Source organism: Zootoca vivipara, chromosome 8 (genome assembly GCF_965207765.1).
Source record: "Zootoca vivipara chromosome 8, rZooViv2.hap1.1, whole genome shotgun sequence".
Lineage (NCBI taxonomy): Eukaryota > Metazoa > Chordata > Lepidosauria > Squamata > Lacertidae > Zootoca > Zootoca vivipara.
In genome coordinates this window covers 6,072,669-6,094,827 of record NC_142591.1, presented here as the reverse complement: position 1 = coordinate 6,094,827, position 22,159 = coordinate 6,072,669, and the positions used below count along the sequence as shown (strand labels likewise).

Here is a 22,159-nt window from a genome sequence, read left to right as displayed (position 1 = left end):
TGCAACGGAGGGGGGGGAATATAAATAAATGGGACAACAGAGAATGGTTTTCCATTAATCTATTTGCTTCCCCCTGCCCACCAAATCAAACACATCTGGTTAAGGGATGAAGTTGACAAGTAAAGTGAGCTCAAGTGGCGGACTTATGGTACACATTGACCGGGGGGGGGGGTAGGAGATCCAGGGCTGATTCCACCTCACTTGGCCCAAGCCCGGATCCTCCTGAACTGACCTGACTTTTCTAGATTTGGGTTTGGCTGAATCCAGTGCACAGCCCTGCTAGGTAAAGGGTAAAGGGGCCCCTGACCATCAGGTCCAGTCGTGTCCGACTCTGGGGTTGCGGCGCTCATCTCGCTCTATAGGCCGAGGGAGCCGGCGTTTGTCCGCAGACAGCTTCCGGGTCATGTGGCCAGCATGACAAAGCTGCTTCTGGCGAACCAGAGCAGCGCACAGAAACACTGTTTACCTTCCCGCCGGAGCGAGGTGATCTTGCGCCCCTGGCAGAACTGTCCAGATTGCGCCCCCTAATTAGCTGTTCTTTCCGCACCCCCTCCAACCCTCCCCCTTCAATTCACCCTCTATTAAAAAACCTTTTCTTACGAGGCAATAATCAATACTTTTATTTATAGACATATTTTTAGCCAATTTTGTGCATCCCCTTGCCTGCACCCCTGGCGGGGGCCCACCTCACCACCCCCTAGCTACAGCCCTGGGCGGCACCTTCCTATTTTTTCCAGGTGTGAATTCCTAAACACAAAGAGAAATTAACATTTTCCGTAAGGGTTGATCACTGTCTTTTGTTCAGAGGAGTCGTCCATTGTGAATGAGATACCATTGATGGGGAATTATGGCTCCCAAGTTGCTAGTCATGTGGAAATGTGTGCATATGCTGATCCTTAAGCCTTCCTTGAGGCAGGGTTGAGTCCAAGCGGGAGGGGTGAGGGTCTTTGAAGCGGAGCGGAGACTGGGAAGATGGCGTTGAACAGGATTCTGGGTATTGCAGCTGTCAAATTCGGTCACCCCTCTCTGTTCATTAATAATGGTGTCCTGATTCTCCCCCCCCCCCTTTATAATTTTCTATAAAGGTAAAGGGACCCCTGACCATTAGGTCCAGTCGTGACCATACCTGCCAAGTCCGGGTCATAAATATCCGGGATCGGCAGCGCGCGCATGACCGGAAGTTGCGTGACGCGACTTCCGGTGGCGCTTTGCCCTTCTATGGGCATCAGAAAATGGCGGCGCCAGCGCGGGAAGTCGCTTCCGCGCATAACCGGAAACACGTAAAAGCGTCACAGGGATTCGAACCGCCGACCTTCTGATCAGCAAGCCCTAGGCTCAGTGGTTTAACCACAGCGCCACCTGGGTCCCTTTTAAATTTGTTAATATTTTCTATCACACCATAAGTAAAGACCTTCGTCTTTCCCATAAGGCTTAGTGGTGCATCGCGCCTCTCAGGGGTGCCCCAGCAAGTGGGGGAGCTGCGGGGCTTTGCCAGTGGCTTCCCCTTTCCCTCCACGCCCACCATATGGCTGGCGCGCATGCAGCTTCCCTTCCAAGCCTCTGCGGGGATTGCTTTCCTCCCCAGGAGGCTTGGGAGGGGTGCAACTTCCCTCCCAAGTCTCAGCGGAGATCGCTCTCCTGCAGTGGCATGGGGGAGAGTTGCACCCCCCTGGATGGCTGGCAGTGTGCAGCTACGGCCACCCCAACACTATCCATGGTAATTTGGGGGCACTGGGCGGATATTTGGACCCCGGTGTCGCATCTGCTAAAGACGGCTCTGTCTGGGCATTTACCCAGGCAGCCTGGTTTTGTTTCGGGAAGAGAGGAAGCCAGGAAAAACTGCTCCAAGCTTCAGCCACTCTGTGGGTGTCCCAGGAGTAGGGCAGACAGCTTCCCCAGATGAGAAAGAATATCCCTGGGGTCAGGAGGAACCCCACTTCCTTGATCTATCTAGGCCAGGCACCCCCAAACTGCGGCCCTCCAGATGTTTTGGCCTACAACTCCCATGATCCCTAGCTAAGAGGGCCAGTGGTCAGGGATGATGCGAATTGTAGTCCAAAACATCTGGAGGGCAGGGCCAAAGTTTGGGGATGCCTGATCTAGGCTGGGTTTCAGTTTATTCGCTCTTATCCAGCCGTATTGCTGACCTCAGACACTTGTTCGGCAGCCTTCTTAAAACAGCCCCCTGGGGTGGGGGAATTGGCTCAGGGCAGCAGGGCACACAAGGGATACTTTAAATTTTATCCCACCATGCCATTTCCTTGCCCACTGAAGCTGCTAATAGTCTCACAGGGGATGACGGAGGGAGGGAGGGAGGGAGGGAAGGACTGGATACAACACAGACGCAAAGAAAGACTATTAAAATTATTTATTAAGCTTATGGTTAAAGGCAGTGTGGTGCAGTGGTTAGAGCATCAAACCTGGCCATGAAGCTCACTGGGTGACCTTAGGCCAGTCACTGCATCTCAGTCTAACCTACCTCACAGGGTTGTTGTGATGATTAAATGTACACCACCCTGAGCTCCTTGGAGAAAAAGCCGGGACATAAATGCAATAATTGAATGAATAAAATAAAACGAAAATTTCATGGACTAGAGTCCACTTCATCATAAGCCCAATTATACTTCATTGGGTCCACAAAGTGGATCCACATTATGCCAGAATAAATTTGCCAGCCTTGTAACATTTTAAAACTTCTGTCTGCAAAATGCCTTACGAGTCCAGCTGCAAGGCAAGTCAGATAAATTTAAAATAAGTTTATAAGAGGCTACATGACTGTTTTTTCTCTGCTATGAAAATGGGCACAATATGGATGTCTTTCCCTCCTGTGGGACAAATATCAACTGGGGGGGGGGACACACACACGCACGCATGCACAGGGAGATCGTCATGGGTGTTCCACTGTTCCTGGTTGCATATTTTGGTCTTCAGAAATTATATGAAAGGACACATACCTAATGCCTAACCTAACTGATCTGCCGAGACAATGAATCAGATCCAGCCAGAAGGTTTTCACATTTTTATTGTAAAGCTTTGGGAGGGCTAATTACAGTGGAGTTTGTCATCTGACAGCTCAGCAAACAAACAGAATGGAAGAGAACAGAAAAGGGCTCACGAGGTGTCATGCTCACTGTTCCAAACAAAAAGGATTACAAGGGAATCGATTGTGCTCATGGCGCCTGGGGAGAGAGAACGAAGCCCCGGGCCCAAAGCCTTCCCAGTGCAAGGAAAATGCATCACATCGAGAGCAATACCACCTTAGCAAGAGAGGCAGTGCCTAAACGTAGGTCTCCATCTGAAAAATAGTTGGGTACTCTTTTATTCTGCCGTAGGATCCCTCCTTTTTAGAAAAAGCTACACCTGCATGTACATAAAACTGTACAAAAAACAAGGCATCACAAGCAAGGAACTGAAATCTCGTATAAATAGGAACCAACACGAAGAGCTACAAAGGGGTCAACTTGGCTCCATCTTACACAGCCGGCCTGTGCCTGGCCTCCCACCTTTGGTTTTACCCCTGGCTTGTCCTAGTGCAGTGCTCAAAAGTGTCCTTCCCTCCCCCCCCCTCGCCCTTCAATGTGCTTGTCTAGCCCAGGACCCTTGAGCTCCTCCTCCTCCTCCTCCCCCACCTCTGTGCACATAGGCTCTCTCCTTCTGGCTTTGACTTGTGCAAAATGAGTTTCCCCTGGCGGCACATGGGATCTTGGAGATCGCCTGCACCACCCTGTGGCACCTTCCCTATTCTGTGGCCTTTCAGCCCAATGGCACTACTGCTGTCCCCCCCCCCCCAAGATCCTCACCTCTTCTGCCGCACGCGGGAGGCCGCTATGTCTCGAACATGGTTTTCCTTCGTGGGACCAGAGACCAAGCCCTCTTCTCTTTCCTCCCTCTGCCTTCTTTGATCCAGTTTTCCAGGGGCAAACCAAGAGGGAAGAGGTGGAAGACTTTACACACATACACTCACTCACTCTCACACACACCATGTCAGATACCACCAGATACACCAGTGTGGATTGATCCAGCCTGTCATTCACATTCAGGTATCGGCCTTTGCCTAACTAAGAAGGGGACAAGCAACCTTAACCTGCTTGGGACATGCTCATTTTGCTCCACGGAGCCCTGTGGCAAATGCACCCAAGGATGGGAGCAGCGTCCGGATGAGGCCAGCCTTAAAATGCCCATTGTCAAGCGAAAGGCCTGGGCTTTCCTGTTGTGTTCTTTTTGCTTTCTTTCAGCAGGCCCGACTTATGGACAGGCCTATTTGAATGTCCCATTTCATAGGCATTTTTTTAAATTAAAAATGAAATAAGGTAACCTTACCTGGGAACCACAGGTGAGTGAGCCTGGCTCCCATCTATGCCTTCCACAGCAGGGAAGTAATAATATGGAAGAGCAAGAGGGTCCTGCCCCCTCTCCACCTTAGAGCGGCACTTTAAAGTGTCTGGAAAGGACAATGTATGGTTCAGGATGGGTGGCTGAAATCCCTTTGCTCCCTGGGCAGAGCCGATATAAGCTTGTGTCTTGAGTGGCATGGAAAGAACAGCCATTTCCAGCTCCTTTGAGGTCAAAGCTCACCACTGGCCACCCAGCCTCTTGGTACCAGAATAAATAGGTAGTGCAAGGCCCCCCCTACCACCTGTGAGTTGCTTCTGGACCAGCCCTGAGTCTCAGAGAGTGTAGGCAACAGAACAGGAAAGTCCTTTGCTCTCGTGCAGACTGCAAGTCACCAGGGATCTCAAATGGAGGACTCTAGTGCTGAGATCCAGACACCTAATTCTCTGGTTGGTGGCAGCCATTGAAGGAAGCTGCTTGTTTGCTCTCTGTTCTGCACTTTGGTGTCACCAGTGCCGATGGTCAGAAGATGATAGTTTAGCAACCAGATGAAACAATGGGACAAGAGGGTCCTATAAAGCTTCTGGCTCTGGCCTGGCTGTTCAGTCTGAGGAACTTGGGAGACTGCCCCTCCCCACCTACCTGCTTCCAGACTGTCAGCCTGGACACACACACACACAACTGCACCACAAAAGCTAAGGAGAAGTATCCCTGCAGATACCACAAGGTGCTCCCCCCACTTCTCCCCAGATCCATGCAACAGAGAAAGTTGAACAGAGACACAGCAAAGGGTGACGACCAGCCTGCCTCCTGCAGCCCAGCTAAGAAGAACACATCCATGACCCATGGCAAAATGTGGGGAGGGGGGCAGGGTCTATGGGCACCAGAAGAACCAAGTCCAATGCAGGAACCAAGAGGGCTGAGCCGGGCCCAACGAGTATCGGTGGTCAGGTGAACAGATGCCCCACACTGGAGTTTGTACCAATGAGCATTGTGCGGGGCAAACAGTTGTATCCTCCATTGCCATGCAGATTGGAATGAAGCCCCGCCGCTTGGGGACAGGTTGATGGGCAGGGATGGCCACGAGCTCTTGGCTATATGGTGCCAGGTCCAATTAAGTCAGGACACCTACGGGCAACTGAAGAACCAAGTTACTTGAGCAGCCCACGGGGGGCTGGAGGTGGAAGAGTGCCCCTTGCCCATTTGGGGCTGGTCTTTTCACCCACCCAAGGGGACAACCCACTGCGGGGACCAATCCTTCCAAGGGTGGTTCCTTTATTTGTTATAGGGCCCTGCTGGAACTACGATACCACCAGAGAGTTCTTATGTGGCTAAACCGGTGGCACACAAAGAGAATCTTGGAGCCCTTGAGGCTGGCTCTCTGGTCTCGAGGCAGAGGGAGGGAGGGGGTGGGGTGACTCCAGCATACAGAGGCCTCGTGGCCCCCGATGTGACCCTGAGTCAAAGCTCCATTCACAAAGGCAATGGTGGCTTACAGGCAGACTTTTCAAAGGCCGGGATCATGGCGCTGGGGCCCAGCGACCCCATGGGAGTTCCCTGCCTCGAGGGAGGCAGAAGAGATACTGGGAAGTTAGGGGGATTGGACGTCTCTTCCACCTTTCCAGCTGGCCTTAGCTCCACTGTCCAGGGGGCAGGGGCAAAGGAGGGCCAGGTGAAAGCCACAGCCAGCAGCTCTAAGGCTCCTCCTCCTCCTCACATGGGACGAGAAGAGTTGCTGAAGTCAGGAAAGAGATTGGGGTTAAAAGCTCTGCAATGCCCTTCTGCCCAGTCCTGGTGACTGGCCAGAGCTCTCCCCTCACCAGCCAGTGCCCCATCCTTTTTACACTGTGGAAGGCAAGGGTGGGCTGCTTGGAAGTACTTGCTCCCATGTGCTCTTCTGTGTGGTGAAAGATTCAAGCTGGAAATTGCTCCCTGTGGTTTTGTTTTGTTTCAAAGTCTTTTTGTTTCAAGGACAATTAAACTTCTGATCAGGCAGGACGCAAATGTCATTCCTAAGATTCATATTTACAGGAGTCTACAGTAACAAGAGAGGCAGCTTTTCCCCCTGGACCTGTGCCAGGTGCCCTTGGCCCTGTGCCCAACGGACTCCACCAAGTCTACGTGGACCTTTGGTAACTCAGCCCTTCCCCCCACCCCCAGCCCTGAAGCCATGAGGCCAAGCCCTCTTCGCTACGTTCCTCTCTCCCTCTTTCCAGGCATCTAGGGACCACTCTACTGAGAGCTTGGTAATTCATGTTGACATCGGTTCTCTTGCCCTGGGAGCAATGAGTTCATAAAAAAAAGTGTTCCTGTGCCCAGGGCCTGGGCAAGGCATTCTCACCTGGCAGGCACAGAACCACCAATGCGAGTGATAAAGCATCACAGTTTGAAAAGTCCCTTCTTTATATTCTTCTTTGAATTCCAGACACTGGTCTGAGGTGTTTTTGCAGGCACCTTCCACGGTCCTCTTCATCTCACAGGTAGATCTCCCGCTTGGCAGTTTGGGACGATGGTGTGGTGGCCGCCTGGAAGTCCGAGGTCTGGGTCAGAGGGATTTCCTCCATGGGGGAGTCCTTGCAGGGCTCATGGCTACTGTTGGAGAAGGCACTGTACGTGGGGAGCAGGTGGAGGTTAGCCATTTTGGTGTTGCGCTCTTCTGAGAGTCTGGGGCTGCCATTCCCAACTTGTTCTTGACTCCCTCTGTCTTGATAAGGCACAAATGTGGAGAGTTTGAGGGCGTTCTTGGGCCTCCGGCTTGGAGAGGACTGACCTGGCATCCAGCAGGTGTCAGAGTGACCAAACTCTGTGCATTCCCGGGTGCAGTTCCCTGTCATGGCTACGTCAGGCAGAGGCCGGAGATCTGCACACAACAACAAAAAAGAAGAAGCAGAGGGAGGAGGATTAAACACGCATACAGACACAGTGCGCAGTGTGAGAAGCTGCTATGGCCAAACTTCAGGCAAATCATGCCTGGGAGTACACAGCCTCAGGAGCCTTCTTCCTCACCCGGCCTTTTCATTATTGCAATTATCACAGAAGAAGTACCAGAAGTGGAAACTGGAGGAGAGGCAGAGTTAGGAGAGCACAACTCGTTCAGTCACTCGGGGCACAGAGCCTTGCGGGGGGGGGCACCACCAGGATGCAGAATGCAAGGTGAGAGGGTGCCAAATTTTGGCGTTGCGCAGGGCGCCGCTGAAAGTTGAGGACCCAAGGTCTGCAACTGACTAGAGAGTCAAGCAAAGCCCTAGTCCTCATGGGTTAGGTGAGCTGTATTACTACATGCCAGGCAAAAAGACCGAGGCCTGGTCCAGACAACAGAATGAGGCTGGACTGATATATAACCGAGTCCAGATGGGGCAAAATGAGCGCTAACACTTCAGACTGTAGCTTTTCTGCATTAGGAAAATCTTTACATGCAGAAAACACAGCAAAGGAGAGAAAAGCTAGAGAGAAGATTTCTCCTGAAAGGGTTTTGGGTTTTTTACCTGCAGATTTTTTTTGGGGGGGGGCATTTCTCCCACTTACAGTCTGAAATGGTACCGTCTATACACTCCACCTCCTCTGGGATTCTTTCATCTTATTTTCCTTCATGTGCAAACCAAGCCTCTAGCTTAGGTCAGTCTAAAGAACTCTGTATTTCTGTTTACCTCTGGTTTGTTTTGGTTTTTTTGCACATGTGTGTACATGTCTAGTACCAGTTCTCATTTCAGCCAGATTTCCTTTATTTGCCAGCAGAGCCCATCTCTCCTTCCCAAGGGGGCACCTGGGCACCAAAAAGCAGCGCCCCACCCCCCAAGGTGGCTGCTGTTCCTCAGCCTAGGCTACAGCTGATGTGGACATAGAAATATATACATATATATTCATGTTGTGATGAGAATATTTTCCTGCACGGAACTGAACCCTAGATGCCTAAGTACTTGCAAGGCACCTCACTAGTATTATGGTGCGGAGGATAAGAGTTGAACTTCAACTAGGGAAGCCTGGATTCAACTCCCAGTTAAGGCTGCCAGGGGACTTGGAGAGTCATTCTGTAACATGCTTTCCTACCTCACAGAGATGGCTAGATGGAAAAGAAAAAGTAGCTCAGACTACTTAAATAAATTATATATTTCTGCTTTTAGGTGTTATCGCTTCTGCCCAACTGTAGTTGTTTGGGCCAAAGGTGCATAACGGATCTCTCGCCATGCTTTTATAAAAAGAATTATTCATTGGGGAAGGGCATTTTTAATCATGCAAAGAGGAGGGCTTAGGCTTTCATTAAAATAAAAATCACACTATGAAGCAATATTGTGACAAATGTACTTTAAATGTGATTTTTCTTTATAGTATTTACATTTAAATAAAAACATCCAGATTTCCAAAATAATAACTGTATGCCTGAGTTGATATTTTCTGCATTCTGTGCCATCTGAATTTCCAGTCATGGATGTTTCTCCCTCCCTCCCTCCCTCTGCTCTCTAAGGAAACCTCACTGCTTTGTGAAGCTTCAATGGAGGGTGATGTGCTGTGTGTGTTTGTTTTTTAATGATTCCATCACCTTTACTAAGAAGGGGCAAAGAATGGATGAGATGGGCCAAGGGGATCCGTGCCCTGAGGGTGAAGAAGCAGGCTGGGCAAACGGAAAAGGGCAATTGACCAGTGGGGGCACTTTGAGCTCACTAGAAGGGAATTCACAAGGGCTGGAGGAGGAGAATTCCCCACTACTATATATGCTTAAAAATACCCTGCAATATTTATGGGCCCATTCCTGCAGCTCAGAAACCAAGTATCCCAGCTAATTATTGTCACTGCCAATTAAGGAAGGACAGGTCTCTCTCTCTCTCTCTCTCTCTCTCTCTCTCTCTCTCTCTCTCTCTCTCTCTCTCTCTCTCTCTCTCTCATCTTATGGAAGTTTGCCCTGTCCCACTCTAAAGTTGCCCTAACAACTTTTAAAAGGCTATAAAATACTGGTGTGTTGCAGACTGTGGGCAGATACACTATCTGTTGTTGTTGTTGTTTAGTCGTTTAGTCGTGTCCGACTCTTCGTGACCCCATGGACCATGACACTATCTATAAAATAAAATAAAATAGCTCCACTTATTCACTTGGATCACCTTTCCTGCCCTCCCACATAACCACGCCCAAAATGCCAAGACTGATTCCTTTTGCCGATTGGCATTTGTGATATATATTATAACCACTGAATAGGATTCACACAGATGGGAAAGCAAACCGAAATACTTTAATGAATAACCAAATTAATGAATAATACTAAAGATGAAACTCATGAGCTCAGCCACCTCCCTTTCCCCTTGCTATATGTTGCCGAGATTCCAGTGACAACAGAGGATTGGGAAGAAAAAGCAAAGGGACTGGATAATATATCTGCAGGGAGGCTTAGAACATGCCAGTATCCGCTCTTCCGCTCTTCCTTAGCTTTTGAAATTGCACCAGCTGTCCCCTGTTGGCACTCTTTGCCCCCATAGGCATGCGTTTCCCCAAGCCATGCAGCAGTGAAAGTTTCTGTTTGGTTTTGGCCCATTTTGGGTAGCGACAAAGCAGAAGCATCTCTCTCTCTCTCTCTCTCTCTCTCTCTCTCTCTCTCTCTCTCTCTCTCCTCGCACTTCCACCCACGCCAGTTTAGCCAGCAATGCTTTTGTTCCATCTCCCAAGCTGCCTCCCCCCAAAACCACCTCCATGCTGCTCCAAGTGGGGCTCTGCTTTCTTTTCTAGAGCCCCACTTCCACTGCCGCCCCGCAACCCTCTTAACGTGCGTGTGGGATTCATAGGTCCCTGAGCACACTCTCTCCCTGGAAAGCCATGCACACCTACCTGGGTGCAGAGCCCCCTTCACAGTCTGCTCCATTCAGGGGACACTAATGAGGAGCAGAAAAAGGAGGAGAGGGTCACTCAGGATCAGGGCCGGATTTAGGTTTGATGAGGCCCTAAGCTACTGAAGGCAATGGGGCCCTTTATATGTCCAGCTGTCCTTTGTCAACAACAAATTGTTGCTGGTTTTGTGTTGAATATATGCTTTATGGTAATTTGTGGACCTAATAGGTATCTAATGCCATTTGTCACTGTTGCCTTAGCTTGTTTAGCTTATACGTAAATCCGGCACTGCTCAGGATACAGCCCCACTCTCAACTCCCTAAGGGTTCACTGTCCCACCTACCCACCCAGCCATCCCATGGGGCTTCCACCACCAAAGCAGGGCAATGCTATCTCTCTGAGACCTGTTCCTGGCCTCCCCTAGAAACAGCCAGTTCTGAAACCCATGAGTATTCTGATTCACATCAACACCTTTTCCAATCATCCTCCCCCCCCCTTCCAAATTGGCAAGGTTTGTGCTCCAGGATCAGCAACAATGAGTTCAGGACTTCATGGGAGCTGAGAAGTTGTTCCAACTCTTACATCCACCAGCCAAGCTTTAAAGCTGAGGTGGGGTGCAGTCCTTACTCATGAGAATCTCTTCTTGCAGGTCTTGCCTCCAAGCAGGTGCTACATCTAAATGGTTGGGTCTCCTGCCTTCCCCATAGGTGCTGCCTTCCCCTGGGAGAGAGCGCTGGAACTGCCTCCCCCTCCACATCCTACTCAGTCACCCCAGGCTGTGGCTCAGAGCCCTCCCCAGACTCTGACAGCACTCTTTCCCCCACAGGAAGCGGGGAAGAGGGTGGAACTCCTGTCTCAACTTTGGGGCCGTATGTGTTTGGAGAGAGGGAAAGGCTTCCATCTCCTCCAACCTCTGACTCATCTCCCTCCAGAGTCTGCCATCCGGGTCTGAGCTCGACAGAATTAAGATTGTAATGACATGGTTGGGTCTTGCAAAGTACCCTAAGGTTTCCACAGGGACCTTAGAAGTTTCTATTGGAGAAGAGAGGCTGGCAATTGTTTATTTGAGGGACATTATGAGACATTCTGCTACTGTTGGCATATATTACTGCCTGCACCAGTGCAAAGCATTTGGTGAGGGGTTTCCTGAAATCACCTTTTCCCCTTGTGTTTGCTTCAAAGCATTTACTGCTAATGAGCTTTTCCTTTAGTGTGCAGTGTGCAATGTGCAATTACATTTTTTTGCATTTACTCCCTGACAGAATAACCATTAAAGAACTTAGAGTAAGCAGGATGTTCATCAATGGAACTTCCTGCCACTGTAGAGCAGGGAGCGAGATTGCTGTAGGAACTTAATCTATTGATGCTGCTAATGTTTGTTTTGCATTTGCAGCAGGAGGAACCCATAAAAGGAAAACACTGCAGCTGGAAACAATATATTCCCTAAGCCCAGAGCTAGGAATAATAGCTAGCTACCGGTAGTATACAGGAGGCAGCAACGAAAACCATCCCAATGAAAAGTGAATGCAAGAAAGCAAAGTGGCTATCCAATGAGGCCATACAAATAGCGGGGGAGAGAAGGCAAGCAAAATGTGAAGGAGATAGTGAAAGATACAGGAAATTGAATGCAGATTTCCAAAAAATAGCAAGGAGAGAGAAGAGGGCCTTCTTAAACGAGCAATGCATTTTTTTAAAATTTTAAAAATTTTTTTAAAATTTTTATTTTGTTTCGACTATGTCAGACCAACACGGCTACCTACCTATAACTAGAGCAATGCAAAGAAATACATTGGTACCTCTACTTACGAATTTAATGCGTTCCGACCGCACATTCGTAAGTCGAAAAAAATTGTAAGTCGAATCCCATAGGAATGCATTGGGAGAAAAAATTTGTAAGTCGAAGCAACCCTATCAAAAAATCCGTAAGTAGAAAGAATCCTATCTAAACTGCATCCAAGATGGCGGACGGAGCTCCGTTCGTAAGTAGAAACATTTGTAAGTAGAAACATTCGTAAGTAGAGGTACCACTGTAGAGGAAAACAACAGAATAGGAAAAACCAGAGATCTGTTCAAGAAAATTGGAGATATGAAAGGAACATTTCGTACAAAGATTACCATAATAAAGGACAAAAGTGGTAAGGACCTAACAGAAGCAGAAGACATCAAGAAGAGGTTGGCAAGAATACACAGAGGAATTATACCAGAAAGATATGGAGGTCTCGTACACCCCAGGTAGTGTGGTTGCTGACCTTGAGCTAGACATCCTGGAGAGTGAAATCAAATGGGCCTTAGAAAGCACTGCTAATAATAAGGCCAGTGGAAGTGATGATATTCCAGCTGAACTATTGAAATTTTTAAAAGATGATGTTGTTAAGGTGCTATACTCAATATGCCAGCAAGTTTGGAAAACTCAGCAGTGGCCAGAGGATTGGAGAAGATCAGTCTACATCCCAATCCCAAAACAAGGGCAGTGCCAAAGAATGCTCCAACTATTGCACAATTGCACTCATATCACACGTTAGCAATGTTATGCTCAAAATTCTACAAGGCAGGCTTAAGCAGTATGTGGACCGAGAACTCCCAGAAGTGCAAGCTGGATTTTGAAGGGGCAGAGGAACCAGAGACCGAATTGCAAACATGGGCTGGATTATGGAGAAAGCTAGAGAGTTCCAGAAAAACATCTACTTCTGTTTCATTGACAAAAAGCATTTGACTGTGTTGACCACAGCACACTATGGCAAGTTCTTAAAGAAATGGGAGTGCCTGATCACCTCATCTGTCTCCTGAGAAATCTCTATGTGGGACAAGAAGCTACAGTTAGAACTGGATACAGAATACTGATTGGTTCAAAATTGGGAAAGGAGTACAACAAGGCTGTATATTGTCTCCCTGCTTATTTAACTTATATGCAGAATTCATCATGCGAAAGGCTGGACTGGATGAATCCCAAACCAGAATTAAGATTGCCGGAAGAAATATCAACAACCTCAGATATGCTGATGACACAACCTTGATGGCAGAAAGTGAGGAGGAATTAAAGAACCTTTTAATGAGGATGAAAGAGGAGAGCGCAAAATATGGTCTGAAGCTCAACATATATATAAAAAACTAAGATCATGGCCACTGGTCCCATCACCTCCTGGCAAATAGAAGGGGAAGAAATGGAGGCAGTGAGATATTTTACTTTCTTGGGTTCCATGATCACTGCAGATGGTGACAGCAGTCACGAAATTAAAAGACGCCTGCTTCTTGAGAGAAAAGCAATGACAAACCTAGACAGCATCTTAAAAAGCAGAGACATCACCTTGCTGACAAAGATCTGTATAGTTAAAGCTATGGTTTTCCCAGTAGTGATGTATGGAAGTGAGAGCTGGACCATGAAGAAGGCTGATCGCCGAAGAATTGATGCTTTTGAATGATGGTGCTGGAGGAGACTCTTGAGAGTCCCATGGACTGCAAGAAGATCAAACCTCTCCATTCTGAAGGAAATCAGCCCTGAGTGCTCACTGGAAGGACAGATCGTGAAGCTGAGGCCCCAATACTTTGGCCACCCAGGGTCGGCAAGAAACGGGGCAGGGGGCGCTGGAGTGATCTCCGCACCACGGCGCCAGGGCACCCGACATGCTTAAGACGGCCCTGTGGCCACCTCATGAGAAGAGAAGACTCCCTGGAAAAGACCCTGATGTTGGGAAAGATTGAGGGCACTAGGAGAAGGGGACGACAGAGGACGAGATGGTTGGACAGTGTTCTCGAAGCTATGAACATGAGTCTGACCAAAATGTGGGAGGCAGTGGAAGACAGGAGTGCCTGTCGTGCTCTGGTCCATGGGGTCATGAAGAGTCGGACACGATTAAACGACTAAACAACAACAGTATAGTTGGAAGGGGTCCTGAGGTTCATCTAGTCCAACCCCTGCAATGCAATAATCTCAACTAAAGCATCGTTGACAGAGGGCCATCCAATCTCTGCTTAAAAGCCACCAAGGAAGGTGAGTGCACCACCTTCCGAGGGAGTCCATTTAACTGTTAAACACCTCTTAATGTCAGAAAGTTCTTCCTGATGTTTAGCTTGAATCTCCTTTCTTGTAACTTAAAGCCATTGGTTGGAGTCCTCCCCTCCAGAGCAGGAGTGCGCCATCTTCCATGTGACAGCTCTTAATATATTTGGTGATGGCTATCCTATCTCCTCTCAGCCTCCTCTTCTCCAGGCTAAACGTACCCAGATCCTTCAACCGTTCCTCATAAGGCTTGGTTTACAGACCTATGATCATTTTGGTTGCCCTCCCTACCTCCAGTTCAGAAGCATTACAGGGAAAAGATTTGGAGGTAAATGCAGCAGGCAACAGCCATGCAAACAGATCCCAGGTGAAGGAATTGGAAGAGGCCTGTAAGGCGTTGAAATGAATGGGGCTAAGCTAGTCATGTCCATTCATTTCAGTGGGTTTACTCTGAGTAGAAGTAACATTGGCTACAGCCCAAAGGTTCCACACCTTGGATAATCAGTGGTTAAGACAGAAGGAGAGTGCATGAGGTGGTGCAAAACAAAGACAAATTGTTTCAATTGTTTCTACTGCCTTGACGCCAACACATTAAGCCGCCACCCAAGGACAGGTATTAAATCTCCCTTCTCTCTTGGCATGCAAGCCTAGCAAAACCCTCAGGGTCTCCCTGCTTCTCAATCTTCTGTTTCCAGCCTAATCATGTCTCTCTCTCTTCCCCTTGCGAGTTCTTCCCCCTTAGATGCGTCGCCTCCAAATCTCAGATCCATCTTTCCTCAGGGTCTATAGACACCCACTGCAATTTCAGGCTGGCATGCAAACAGTACACTTTGCAGCAGATCTGTGCCATAGAATGCTTTGCATGTCCGCTCAGGATTAAGTCCCACTATGTTCAGTGTGGGGACTTCTTCCTTGGTAAGTGGAAAATTAAGTAATGGGATTTGTATAGTTTGAAGGATATAAACACTACTGACACAAAGAGAGCATAATGAATGGAGCAGTCCATGCTTTTGGTTCAGGATCCAGATCAACAAGGTGCAAGGGGCGGTACCAAAGGGGGTCTACTATTGCTTGGTTGCCCAAAGAACCTACAACAACCTGGATCCAGCCCTTCCATTCACCTTAGAAGCTAGGCTACATGTTTACTATGGTGCTTCACCTGAGATCAGGGACTCCTCCTAAGTTATTTTCTGCAAATACTACAGCACAGTAAGTGGAAATGCAAAATGTGAAAACTTTGTAAAGAGGTTGCTTCTGTGCAGGAGCTGAAAGCCCAGCCACTCATTAAGAATTCACTATATAGTTCAATGCAATGGTATATAGTGCAATGGTATACAGATGCATGCATATATTACTGTACTATGGTGTGTGGCTAAAAAGAGTAAGCAGTATCATTATTGTGATTTTGTTAATGTATCTTTATGTTACTTCAAAGCTACATTGGGAGGATTTGTATCCTGATATAAATAAATGTAATGAATAATAAATGGACAGAGTATATGGCACTTCGACAGGTATTTTGTCCAATTTCATTCCCCTCCCCGGAGCTTACATGCAGGGAGCTTTTACATGAGGAAGTATCCAAAAAATATGACCCTTCCCCCTCCCCCACCTGCAATCTGATGTTTTACTCAGAGTAAACCCATTGAAATTAACGAACATGGCTTAACTTAGGCCCATTAACTTCAATAAGTAAGTTTACTTTAAGTAAAACCTAGTTGAATATCACCCAGTGTCTAGAATTCTACCACCCAAGTCTATCAAAATGGTATGTGAAACTTGCAGAATGGCTCAAAAATGTTGTTCTTCGAGATATTCTGAAGGTCTGAGGGAAACCAGTTGGAGCTGTCAGCTATGGAATTTTGGTGGATATAAAATACCTGGACTTGCTTAGTGAATAAAATCATCAAGTGAGGGACTTATCCTTTCCCCTTATGTTACATTATGTTAGGTACATTTAAGACAGTACCTTAAACCCAGCACCTAGGTTGGATTGAGGTACTATTGCCAGTGGTGGAGCTTCATTATCCGGCACCAGGGGCGGAGAGCAGGCGGGGCTGGGGCTGGCATGGGGGGGGGACACCGGCGCCTACAGGGGTGGGGTGTCCAGCGCGGGCAGGGGGGTGGCAGCCGCGATGGCGCTCTCGGGATCGCGCTGCCCGGGGCGAAGCACCCCTATCACCCTATCAGTTCGACATCTTTAAAGAAACCAGAACATGGAGGCAACATTCTAAGGTTTATTAGGCAGATATGGAGGCACTGCTGTTGCTAAGGATGCTTAGTCACTTAATCACTGTTGCTAAGCAACCAGAAGGAAGGAATGTGAGGGATTTTCTGTATCTTCCCTGATTAAGAGATTTGTTCTCTTCCAACAGGAGCAGCTGGCAGTGAGAAGTACAGGAACAGGAACAAAGTGAATGATTTCTTGTGCTTTTAACGACTGTGTGGCTGGCACAAATGAAACAGGGCAAGCCTTTTCTAGCATGGAAATACAATTGTGAGGCAAGCCTTACCTGTTCATATTCTTGTCTTTCAGACATCTTTTTACTTGTTTCTGGCACTGGATTTACTTGTGGATACTGTATTTTAGCACAGCATTGTGTAACACCCGATTGCAGGTATATTATATATATCCCCCCCCCGGGTTCTTGCAGGAGGAAGGATAGGATATTAATTGAATAAACAAATGAAAAATCTCTCTGCAAGACCATGAAACGTATGTGTCCCCAAACCTGAGTGCAAGGCAGGGGAAAGGATCTGCTACCCAATGCGCAAAATCACCTCTTTTAAGCCAGTTTCATGCTCCAACAGGAACCCATTTCACAGAAGGAAAAGTGGTGATGCTAACTAAGGGACAGTTAACTTGCCCCAGAACCCAAGTACAAAGGCAGAGGTGGGGGCTGATGCCAAATGCATTCCTTAACCCACAGTTCTCTCAGGATCACCCACAACTCTCTTTTACACACATTCCCCAAAAGCACACTCAAAACTTTCTCTCTCTCTCTCTCTCTCTCTCTCTCTCTCTCTCTCTCTCTCTCTCTCTCTCTCACACACACACACACACACACACACACACAAACCCCTTCTCTCCCTGTCACTTAACCTCCTGTTGCCCCTCCCCCCGCCATTAAAATTCAGTGAGGTGCCTTATTTCATTCAAGTGGTACTGGAAATCTTAATAATAAATTGAGGTGGGTTATTTTTGGCCTCTTCCTTTTCTTCCCTCCTACTTCCTTAATCTTTAGCAGCCAAAGGCAGGCATGTACCTGAGCTGCTGCTCAACATGCAAATTTCCGCCTGCGTTTTGGGGTTGCAAATTACCTGATCTTGTTTCTACCTAAGTGTTGATGCATTCGTAATCTGCTATTCTTCCACTTTGTTTTCTGGACTTTGCGGTTTTCTGAAGTCCACAGGCTGCATCTTCTTTTCTTACACTTCACTGATGTGCGCCAGTACATATGGGGACTGACTAATTTACAACACGGAAAGGAATGTGAATCCTGTTGTGCTGTCACAGCAAGGTCCCCTTTTGCGCTGCGCATATGTTCTGGTGTGCATCAGGAACCAGCAGCAACAATAACTTGTTACTTGTTGCTTTTCAGCAAACTGAAAACGGTGCAGAAAAAGAGGCATGCACTGAATCAGAAATTACGTTGAGAATTACACCACGTTAAGGGGGAAGGTAGACTGAGCAGATTGTAGATCATAGCAAACTCATGGAATGGTATGGAGCAAATCCATCCATATGCTGAATGGGTTTCATGTCCTGAAACCCTCTCTGTGTGTCTTCTGCTCCTTTCATTCCTTCTCCTATGCACTCGTTGGAGATGGATCTGTCCCAAAATTTTACAGCAAATTTACTATTAAAGTATTTCCCTGCCACAGTTCACGTCCGATGCACAATCCTGCTCTGTTCCTTGCTTTGGTAGCAGCTTACCTTCCAAGTCCCGGACTGCAGAATCCGGGACTGGCAGCCGTGTGACACCGGAGTTGCGTCAACGTAACTTCCGGTGTCGCTCCGCCCATCTATGGGCACAAAAAATGGCCGCCGCCAACACCGGAAGTCGCGTCTATGCACTTCTGGACATGCGTAGATGCGACTTTTGAAGCCGGTGGTGGCCATTTTTGGTGCCCATAGAAGGGCAAATCGGAAAGAAAAAAATGGCTGCCGACAGGAGAAAATAACGGAGAAAAATGGGAGACGAAGTAATACGGGGGGCCACCGGGAAAAGGTAAGTAAAATCGGGGTTTTCCCGGAGAAAACGGGGTACTTGGCAGCTATGGGTAGCAGTAGTGCGTGCTCTTTGGCAAGTGGGACACAGATCTACTCATACTTGTGGGTTTCCTAAAGAGCCTTAGGAATTTTGAGCAGGTTCCTTACCGTTCTCAGGGTGCTCAATTTCCCCAATACTGCCATCTGGCGTGGTGCGCTCATAGTGATCCTCCGGCAAAGCCAGTGGTCCAATGCGGGGCCCCGATGACGACTTGCTGCTCGGTGTTTCTGACTCCTCAAGGCCACTGTCATAGTAACTGTGTTGGGAGGGGTCCTGCAGATCTTGCGCCTGATTGGCTGCAGAGAATGTCACTCGGCGATGAGGTAACTGCGCAAAAACAAAAACACACAAAATATAATCACAAAAACATATTCCATAGGTGAACTGTAAAATGTTGTCACAACAATGAATAGCAAGGAAGCACAACTTATCAATGCAACCTGAGAAACACTTCTTCTCCATTCAGAGAGCCCACCTAGATCATGGGATGAGCTAGACCAGGCGCCCCCAAACTGCGGCCCTCCAGATGTTTTGGCCTACAACTCCCATGATCCCTAGCTAACAGGACCAGTGGTCGGGGAAGATGGGAATTGTAGTCCAAAACATCTGGAGGGTCGAAGTTTGGGGATGCCTGAGCTAGACCTTACCCAGTACATGCAACAGTAATAAACACTAAGAGCTGTTATCAATCTGAAGATAGTCAATGCCAACGATCACAGACAGGCATCTTTGTACTAAACGTAAGGCAGAGATTCAAGATGCCTTCTCACACTTTGTGATGCTGCCTCCTCAAAAGTAGAAAGCACATAAAACATAGATCTAAACCTCCAAGATTCCCCATATATATATTGTAAGGGGAAGGGCTTATAGAGAACCCACCCCCTGTCATCAGAAGCAGCCCACCTCCAAGCAGTCATGAAAGCGAAGGGACAGATGAGGAAAGTCAGGAGACGGAAAGGGAGTGCCAGACCTCTGGCAACATCCAGGAGCCCCTGCTCCACAGGCAGGAAGAGAGGGGGAGGGAAAGAGAGGAGAGGACACAGGCAGAACGCAGACCCTTCCCCCCCCAACTCCGGAATTGAGGAGGAGGAGAAAGGGGAGGAGATTCGCTGTCCCGAGGCTTTTATGCTGGTCCAAATCGCGTAAAGGGGCAGTGCCGGATTCTGATACGGAATGAGAAGACATGAAACCGACAGCTCACTACACTGTAAATAATGTGCACTAATAAAGACTTTTGAAAGACAAGTATGTGGAAGGTCGTTACTCAAGAGTAGTCGCAATAATACCTGCCATTATATATATATATAATAAAATACTGTTTTGCATATTCTTACCCTTCCTTTCAAGTTATGTACCCTTTCAAAGTGGTTTCTTTGCTCATAAGTGCCATCGTCACAGAGGCACCTGATGAAGTAGACGCCAGTCCCCCAAGATGTATGTCATGGAGGTGGCGGCTTGCCAACGTGCAAGATGGCTGTATAATTTAATCTCTCCCATACCCACCAAGGTCCTTTTTGCTTTATACCGACATAACTTAGATGCGCTAAGTTGTTGAGGCGGACAATCTAACAGGGGAATGCAACTAGCATCTGGTAGGAGACATCCAAAAAACCCCTCAATTAGATCTGCCTGAAACAGAACATTCTTAGTTGGGGCTGTCAAGCGCCAATGAAACTGATACAGCGCAGGATGGGCTCCGACCAGGGGAAGGCGTGAAACTAACAACCTGTCAAATGGTGGCAACATTGCTCATTACTTTAAATCACCCCACAATGACTTAGCAGAGGGCTGGCAAGCAGCGATTGCACTGCTTGGTCTGAACCGTTCTGATTTGCAGGGATGGTGGAGGCGGCAAGCAAGGTGTTTGAACTGCCTCTGCCCCCCATCTCAGAATCCCCTTCTCCCTCTGGCAGACCCCACCCATCCCACATAGGGCTCCTGGCAATCCTCTTGATTAACCAGGTCTGAAGCTCCTCTTTGCTGTCCTTACTGCAACGGTGAATATGGTGGTGTGGTGATATCTCAGTACAGTTTGAGCATATTGCACCAATCCTGCCCAGACTGAACTGGCTGCCAATTAGCTTCCGGGCCCAATTCAAAGTGCTGGTTTTGACCTATAAAGCCTTAAATGGCTCAGGACCGCAATCAGGGCCGGATTTAGGTTTGATGAGGCCCTAAGCTACTGAAGGTAATATATGTCCTTTATATGTCCAGCTGTCCTTTGTCAACAACAAATTGTCGCTGTTTTTTGGTGTTGAATATATGTTATATTGTAATTTATGGACCTAATAGGTATCTAAAGCCATTTGCACATAACAAAATATGTATTTTATCAAAGTAATTGTTGATCTGTACTGTATACTGTATAGAAATGATCAAACCAGTGATATTTTGGAAGCAGGCTAGCAGGTGGCAGCCCTGCTCAGGGAAGTTTTTAATGTGTGACATTTTAATGTATTTTAAATCATTGTTGGAAGCCGCCCAGAGTGGCTGGGGAAACCCAGCCAGATGGGCGGGGTACAAATAATATATTATTATTATTATTATTATTATTATTATTATTATTATTATTATTATTAGAGTGGTACCTCGGTTTATGAGCACCTCAGTTTACGAATTTTCGGTTTACAAACGCCACGGACCCATCTGGAACGGATTAATTCACTTTCCATTACTTTCAATGGGAAAGTTCGCTTCAGTTTATGAACGCTTCAGTTTATGAACAGACTTCCGGAACCAATTACACCCATGCTTTGGGTTAAGTACGCTTCAGGTTCCGGGTTAAGGACACCGTCTGGAACGGATTAATCCACTTTCCATTACTTTCAATGGGAAAGTTCGCTTCAGTTTATGAACGCTTCAGTTTAAGTACTCTGCGGACCGTCTGGAACAGATTAATCCACTTTCCATTACTTTCAATGGAAAAGTTCGCTTCAGTTTATGAACGCTTCAAGTTTATGAACAGATTTCCGGAACCAATTGTGTTCATAAACCGAGGTACCACTGTATTATTATTATTTACATCATAGGAGCCTACACAATACAAAACACAGTTGCTGTATGTAGCTTTCATTTTTTTTGTTTTTTTTATCTTATATTTTGGAAATGTACATCCAGTTTTTCTCCTTTAAATTTTTGGGGCCCCCAAGAGAGTGGGGCCCTGAGCTATAGCTTGTTTAGCTTATACATCAATCTGGCACTGACCGCAATACCCCAAGGACTGCCTCTCCCCATATGAACCAACCTGGACCCTGTGATCATCCTCTGAAACCCTTCTTCATATACAGTGGTACCTCTACTTATGAATTTAATGCGTTCCGAACGCACATTTGTAAGTCGAAAAAAATTGTAAGTCGAATCCCATAGGAATGCATTGGGAGAAAAAATTCGTAAGTCGAAGCAACCCTATCTAAAAATTCGTAATTAGGAAAAAATCCTATCTAAACCGCATCCAAGATGGCGGACGGAGCTCCATTCGTAAGTAGAAACATTCGTTAAGTAGAGGTACCACTGTACCTCCTTCACAAGAGGTCTGGTTGGTGGTAACCTGAAAACAGGCCTTTTCTGTGGTGGCGCCCCATTTGAGGAACCCTTTCTCCAGGGAGGCTGACCTGGCGCCTTCGTTACAAATCTTTAGGTACCAGGAAAAAGCATTCCTCTTCTCCCAGGCCTTTGGCTAATTAAACCACCTATGGCCTTTTAAACTGAGGTGGTGGGGGTTACTGTTTTGTTTGTAGCTATGGTA

At 47.5% G+C, this 22,159-nt stretch overlaps 1 protein-coding gene across 2 annotated transcripts in view; it reads right to left on the bottom strand.

Moving 5' to 3' along the window:
- Positions 1-3,005: 3,005 nt before the first annotated feature.
- Positions 3,006-22,159, bottom strand: part of PCDH1 (protocadherin 1) — a 75,920-nt gene continuing 56,766 nt past the window's right edge. Inside the window, exons 4-6 of one of the 2 annotated variants that reach the window (XM_035103310.3) lie at positions 18,522-18,741; positions 10,144-10,187; positions 3,006-7,192 (exon numbers count right to left, since the gene is read on the bottom strand). In XM_035103310.3, coding sequence (XP_034959201.3) covers positions 10,162-10,187; positions 18,522-18,741 — 246 coding nt within the window. In that variant the 3' untranslated portion in view covers positions 3,006-7,192; positions 10,144-10,161. The remainder of the gene's footprint in view (positions 7,193-10,143; positions 10,188-18,521; positions 18,742-22,159) is intronic. The other variant, XM_035103307.3, reaches the window with a different exon arrangement.